The sequence below is a fragment of the Aethina tumida genome, chromosome 1, assembly GCF_024364675.1.
Source record: "Aethina tumida isolate Nest 87 chromosome 1, icAetTumi1.1, whole genome shotgun sequence".
Taxonomy (NCBI): Eukaryota; Metazoa; Arthropoda; class Insecta; order Coleoptera; family Nitidulidae; genus Aethina; species Aethina tumida.
This window is the reverse complement of record NC_065435.1, coordinates 76,106,488-76,113,766: the sequence shown is the minus strand read 5'-3', so window position 1 is coordinate 76,113,766 and position 7,279 is coordinate 76,106,488. Positions and strand designations below refer to the sequence as shown.

The window sequence follows — 7,279 nt, the reverse complement described above, 5'->3', positions numbered from 1 at the left end:
ATAAATCTTTGAATTGCTTTTAATAAAATGTTTAATTTGTAGATTACACCACAGAAAACGGAAGTTGGAGCCGGTGATGATTTTATGACAATGGTGGCTCCTCGTCCACAAATTTTAGAATTCGATGATGACGTTGATTACAGGTGTTAATCTTATTAGTCTTTCTAGTCTCAATAACAAAAATTGTTTATGTTTTAGTCACCATCGATCAGTAGCTCCTCGTCCGCAAATTATAGAACTCGACGATAGCGCAGATTACAGGTGTTAATCCTATTAGATTTTCTAGTCTCAATACCAATAATTGCTTATTTTTTAGTAATACTCAATCGTTAACTCCTCTTCGTCCACAAGTTTTAAACTTCGACGACAGCACACTGTCCAGGTGTTAATAATAGTAAATTTTCTAGTCTCAGTAACAATAATTGGTTATTTTTTAGTAATAGTCCTAGCACAATGCAAACAGGAAATAAAAGTTACAAAACCGGCGCATCTAGCTATAAATCGATTCCTTCGTCCAGTGGACAATGCGATTATGGAACTAGTCAATTGTCAAGTTACCAAAGTGGTTCATCATCTAATTATAAAACTGCTGGATCCGGTTATCAATCCGGTCCATCTAGTTACAAAACGATCCCATCGTCAAATTATAGCTATCAAACACAATCAAATTACGGAAGTTGTCCACAGTCAAGTTATCAAACAGGTTCATCTAGCTATCAAACAAGTCCATCTAGCTATCAAACCGGTTCATCTAGTTATCAAACAGGTTCTTCTAACTATCAAACAGGTCCATCTAGCTATCAAACTGGCGTAAGTAGTTATCGTTCAGCTCAGTCCAGTGGTCAATTTGGAACTCCGATATCAAGTTATCAAACTACTCCAACAAGCTATTATACAGATGAAGGGGAGGACTATGCTTGTGGTCAGCTCCAAGTTTCAAAATTCGTATCGTCTGTTCTATATAAATTTTAATTTTTAGAAGCTGAACCTGCTGAAGAAGATGAATATTATTCTGCAAGTTTGCCAGGTTTGTATTAATAATTTATTTCAATTCAAAATTGAGAATAAATAATTGTTTATTTTTTAATAACCTTTGGTGATATAAAGCTGAAGAATCCTATGGACCAACACCTAAAATTCCTCAAAACAATAGAAGAAAAGGCAGATTTGTTAATAGACGATTAAGTAAAAGGAATTTGATGAATGAATACAGTCCTGGTTGGCAACATATTTTTTTATCATATTCATATAATTAATAAATTGTTTCTTAATAGAGGCCTTAGATGATATGAGATGTTCTGTGAACGATTCACCAAACGCAGGTTTGTATCTATCACTTTGTGTCCTCAGTAATTCTAATAATTTCTGACTTATGAATAGGAGATGTCAGTGCAATGATGAGTGGCCCAAACGATATAGTTACAAATGAAGATGTAGATGTTGAAATGATGAACGCATCGGCGTAAGTATCTACCACAACGGCAATCAAAAGATTCAATGCCGAATTTCAGAAATTTTTCGGAGACTGAAGTTCCGAGTCTCCCAAGTTTGGGCAGCCTATTTGAGGATTCGTCGTGCCCGGGACCAGCGGACTGTACTATGACCTACAATTTCACAATACCAGCCGGATCGAAAGGTTTGTGGTTTTAATCGACAATTGCAACGATTAAATTGATGCTTTAATTTTTAGAGACAAGAATTATCGCGGAGCCCGGAAAAGCACCTCGAGTGGTCTATGACACACCCGCTACTTGCGGCGAACAGGAATTGGAACCGGAGTCTTCATCAAATAAGTCTCCTCTGACTATGGCAGAATTGACAAATAAAGTGGATGATCTAATTTGTCAAATGAACACGAGTCTAGAAGAGGCCGAACATCAACTGAGCATGGTAACGTCGTATTTGTTTTTTCATTTATAAACTGTCCTTTGTTATATATGATTTTTTCAGATTGAAGAAAGACCTGAAGAGGAAGAGGAAGCAGACGATGAATTGTGTGATTTGCCAAATTTTCCAGGTAGTTATCAATCACAGGAGACAGCGTCTCGATGGAACTCGCAAGGGGGAGTTCGTTATCAATCTCAGGGTCCATCTCCAACTGATAACATAAAATGTGTTTTCGTTGATGATACATCAGATGATGAGGAGCCTGAAGATTTAGCCTGTGATAATCCGTTTGCACCACAAAATCCTGATATAGAATCATGGGAACCGCAAGTTATGTATGAATCACCACCCACAGGAGGAGTTCGCTATCAATCTCGGGGCCCGTCCCCATCTGATAACATAAACTGTGTTTTCGTTGACGACACATCAGATGACGAGGAGCCTGAAGATTTAGCCTGTGATAATCCGTTTGCACCACAAAATCCTGATATAGATCCATGGGCACCGCAAGTTATGTATGAATCTCCACCCACAGGAGGAGTTCGCTATCAATCTCGGGGCCCAGTCTGTGATAATCCGTATGCACCACAAAATCCTGATATAGATCCATGGGAACCGCAAGTTATGTATGAATCACCACCACCCACAGGAGGAGTTCGCTATCAATCTCGGGGCCCGTCCCCAACTGATAACATAAACTGTGTTTTCGTTGATGGCACATCAGATGATGAGGAACCTGAAGAAGATGAAGAAGACGAAGAAGAAATGCCTAGCTCTTGTCCATGTCAGGGACCTTCTTCCACAGACAACATAGAATCATCATCTGAATCAGAAAGCGAAGATGATGAATCGTCATCTGAGTCGGAAAGTGAAGATGATGAATTGAACCAAACCGTTATTTATAAGGGACCGCAGATAATGCGTGCGTCGTCACCATGTGCGTCATGTCCAGGCGAAGACTCCGATGATGATGATGAATTGGACCAAACTCTTACTTATGTAGGTGATTCTTCATTTGAAGGTGACAGAACTTTGACTCCTGGTGGAACTGCCGAAGATAACTTAAAATGTGGCGATGACAGGCCGCAGGTTATGCGCGCGATGCCGCAAACAGATGCAACACAAGATTTCACGCAATCATCAGTTTATTCGATTGATGAGGACGACGGTGGCTATGAAGAATCAGACGACGATTCATTAAGATGCGGATGTCAAAATGAATCTGACGAAGAATTTGAATCTGACGACGAGTCTGAATCTACAGATGATGACTGTGATGTATGTGCTTTAAAGCCGCCTTGTCAGGTACTTAACTTCAGTCCATGAGATTGACTGAACTCTGACTCTTTTGAACCACGTCCATCTTATCATTTTCTTTCTCAGAAAAAAACAACCACCGAAAACAAACAGAACAAGAAACGGAGCCCGCGGGTTGCGTCATGTCGGGGAAAGGGCGATATTGAACCACAATTGACATGTGAGAACAGTAAACTTAAATGCGACTTTCCCGAACTGAGAAAATGCGATCTTAATGCTGTGAGAAAAGCTTGGGCTTGTGGTGGTGAAGATACAGTTATGACTAGAAAATTTGATATAGCTCTAACGAGATCGGACATGCACAGTTTAAAAGATGGTGCCTGGTTAAATGACAAAATCATTGATTTTTATTTGGAAATGATTGTGGAACGCAGTAATAACGGCCCAGGACCAAAGTAAGAGACTTTTATATTAATTATTTGTAATATTAAATATTATTTTTTACAGATGTTTTGCATTTAACTCACACTTCTACCTCCAGTTGAAACAACGTGGGGCTGATGAAGTGGAAGATTGGAGTGGATGTACCGATATTTTTCATAAAAATTTAATATTTGTGCCAGTTTTCGACAATAATAACCACTGGACTCTGATAATAGTAAATACGAAAACTAAAACAATAAAATTTTATGATAGTAAAGGTACCACAGACTCGTCAATAAAATGAGCTTTCTTTAATTTTACTCGTACTTTTTACAGGTTCTAGAAATAGCGTGGCTCCCACATTGGTCCTACGTTATCTGGTTGTGGAACACATGAACAAGAAATCTGCATGTCTAGATTGGAAGCGATACCAGATGGTTCCAAATGCGCCTACACCGCAACAGATGAATGACTCTGACTGCGGAGTATTTCTGTTGACGTTAGCGGAGTTCATGAGCAGAAATCGGCCATTGGTTTTCTGTCAAAATGATATGCCGTATTTGAGAAAGAGAATTGTTGCGGAAATTATGATAGGAAAACTACTCACAAGTTTTACTTGTCTGGATAGCGAAAACACCAGCTAGTTCTGCGCAACGCCACTCTTCAAGTGTAACAAATCCAGTGGTGTCTTTGTTTTTTGTTCAGTTTATAAATAGAGATGCGACTTGTGCATAAATTTAGGATGAAGGAAAAGTAGCTGCCGAATATTACCTCAAGGATATAACAGAATTGTGAAACCATCTCGGGAAGTAATAAAGATATAATTTACAGTACCTTTTTTCATTTTTTATATATTTCCTTAATATGTTGAAGATAGATAATAAGTGAGTACAACTGTTAAAATGATAATGTAAAACACAAAAATGGGGCTGTTTGTTGTATTCACAAAATGTAAATTGATGGTAGTTTGATGGTAGGTACATACGACATGCATTATTTAATATGTAGTATAAATATAAAAAGCAGTTTTTCTACAGCAGCAATCACTTAACTGAGTTAAGACTCTCGAAAATTATTGAGTACATTAGTGATGATCACAACAATGAGGCTTTTAAGACGACAATCTGGTGTGTGCTTTCATTAATATCTTCATTATTTGTTTATTTGAAGTTGGTTCCTTAAAACCATTTTTTGCATACCTCGTAAACTCCTCATGTTCTTGATTTCCTCATTACAAACTTTCAGTGAACATAACAATTCCATTGTAGTAAACTATCGTCTATTCACATAACGTACGGTGTGTAGAAAGCAATAGCCGCTCGTTATTGATTCATTGTGGCCATATTTAAAACTAAATATATCCAAATAATTTTAAATATTAAAAAAAAAATCTTTTTGTAAAGAAAAAGAATAGAACGGAACGAAAGTGAACTGAACGGAATTGCGGAAATAAATTAACTTACGCCGTTTTTTGTTTATTTTCATTTGATTAAAAAAAGTAATCTACAAATGAAATAAACTGTATGAGAAGAAATTTCTAACAAAATAAAAATAATTCATTATAACCTTATTTAATTAAGACTACATATTATTGAAATTATTTTCGGACTTTGTGAACCCGTTCATCTTGCCAAGGAATAAGTTCTTCAGTTTCTTCGAAATAATTTGCGAAACTTTCGAGTATTGTTCATTGCATCACGAGTAGAACTACCTCCCATATTTCTCACCTTGTGTAGTCCTTGTGGCACTTCAGATTGTTTTAGTTTTATGAGGTGCCAAGAACACTTATCATTTCTTAAAAAATTGTGCAAGTAGCTGTCATAATTATTTTGCCGAGATTTTCACGAATAACGTCTAATTTTTTGAAGAATATCCTACCTAAAAAGGTACCATTATGAATATTAAAAAAATATTTTTTGAATTTGAAGAAATTTCATTAAAATCTCACGAAATAAACGAAAACTAGAATTTTATTTCCATATATTCAACTATACACAAAGATCGAACTTTAACTCCACTATGCTACAATCATATAGCTTAGCAACAGACAAAATCTGGCAGTAATCATATGCGAATGTAGATTCTGAGAAAGCAGGTTAAAACAAATATTGAATTATTTTACAACTAGTTTATGGTTATCATAAACATAAGATTAATTTTAAGAAAACTCATAAAAACTTAAAATTTTGTGAGAACAAAATAGTCATTGTGGTGATGCTAAATCTCTAGATAACCCCTTACAAAATATTACCACACTAGATTAAGACCACTTCAAGCTTCTGATTTAAGGCTACTTCATATTTAAGACCAGTCCGGTCTTAAGATCACTTCCAGCTTCAAATTTAAGACAGACGTTACGAGCTTTAGAAACTATTAATCAAATATATATGGAAAAATAAAAATCTAAATAAAAGTGGCATTGAGAAGATTTGACATGTTTTTTATTAAAATATTTTTAATGAATTTTTAAATATAAAGTGGTGATAACGTGATACAAAAACAACCACATAGAAAGAGTTTTCATTGCTATATCAAATGATTTGAGATGAAATTATATAATTCTTATTTTATTAAGGTTCGTTGTTTCTAAAATACATAATCAGCAGCAGCAACATGAGCAAGCATAATTAATTTTGAAAAATCCATATTGAATACACAGAATAAGGGCAATAAATTGTTTAACCTGAAATCTTGTTTGTTGTTCATAAATAACCCAGAAATGTATCACCTCGCCTAAAACCTTGGTAATGGCACGTTCATAAACTGAGGGAGCATGGCGAATTACCGACTATTGGTGATAATATACATAAACAGACTTATGTTTAGGGGTTTAAAAAAAGAGACAGTTTACTTTTTCAAGAGGGCCCGTTTGATTTTGTTCTGTTCTACTTATGTCACATAATATGTGGAGGTAGAAGCCAAGTTATACATGATTGAGTAAATTAAAATGAATAATGATGTTCTGTAGCATAAGAAAATTATTAAACGCTTATATTAAATATGTCAAAAGCGATAAGCTCCGAAGAGGAGTATGATTGGAATGTACAGTGGTGGAAAAACTTATGGAATATTTATTTACTTGTTACAAATCTTACTTAATGTTTTCCCTAATCTGTTGCAAATCTGAATAAATCTAATTTACTTTAAGATCTGTTTTTACTTTTTTTTAATTAAAAATCTATTTGGTGTGGAAAAAAGTATGGAATATTTTATTAATATTCATAAAAAATTAACAATAACTAAAATATTTCAATATTGTGTGGCCTAATATTTGGCTTTTATAACTGTTTGACTACCAGTCTCTTCAATGTGTCAACAGGAATTTGTTGCCACTTCTCCTGTATGGTTTAAAGAAGTTTTTGTTGCTTTTGATATTTTTTGTTCGGATGCGACGGTATAATACTTCCCAAAGATGCTCAATAGGATTTAGATCGAGGGACTGAGACGTCTATTCAAGCAAAGTTAAACGTTTCATTAGAAACCACACTTTGATAATTTTAAATGTGAGTTTGGGATTCTTGTCTTGTTGAAATATCTAACGAGTGCCTCTCTTACTCGGCAAATGGAAACATGGTGTTTACCAGCCTCGGCCATGTAGTCCCGCATCATTAAGGTGATTTTTCACTGTTCTGAGTAAAATTTAATGTGTTTGCCACGTCACATTGCGTTTGGCCACTTTCACAAAATTCCACTAATCTTTTTCTAAATTGAA

At 35.3% G+C, this 7,279-nt stretch overlaps 1 protein-coding gene across 1 annotated transcript; it reads left to right on the top strand.

The window, feature by feature from the left end:
• Positions 1–3,235: 3,235 nt before the first annotated feature.
• LOC109607969 (sentrin-specific protease 2-like) lies at positions 3,236–4,397 on the top strand. Its single transcript, XM_049961522.1, has 3 exons — positions 3,236–3,599; positions 3,652–3,845; positions 3,904–4,397. Exons 1-3 carry the CDS (start codon positions 3,463–3,465, stop codon positions 4,209–4,211), a joined length of 639 nt encoding a protein of 212 aa, XP_049817479.1. The 5' UTR covers positions 3,236–3,462; the 3' UTR covers positions 4,212–4,397.
• The last annotated feature ends 2,882 nt before the right edge of the window (positions 4,398–7,279 follow it).

Excerpts from the sequence above, each read along its gene's own strand:
- LOC109607969 (XM_049961522.1), top strand. The coding sequence starts at position 3,463 with ATGACTAGAAAATTTGATATAGCTCTAACGAGATCGGACATGCACAGT. Across the intron at positions 3,600-3,651 it reads AATAACGGCCCAGGACCAAA|ATGTTTTGCATTTAACTCAC; the intron begins GTAAGAGACTTT and ends TATTTTTTACAG. Across the intron at positions 3,846-3,903 it reads AAAATTTTATGATAGTAAAG|GTTCTAGAAATAGCGTGGCT; the intron begins GTACCACAGACT and ends TACTTTTTACAG.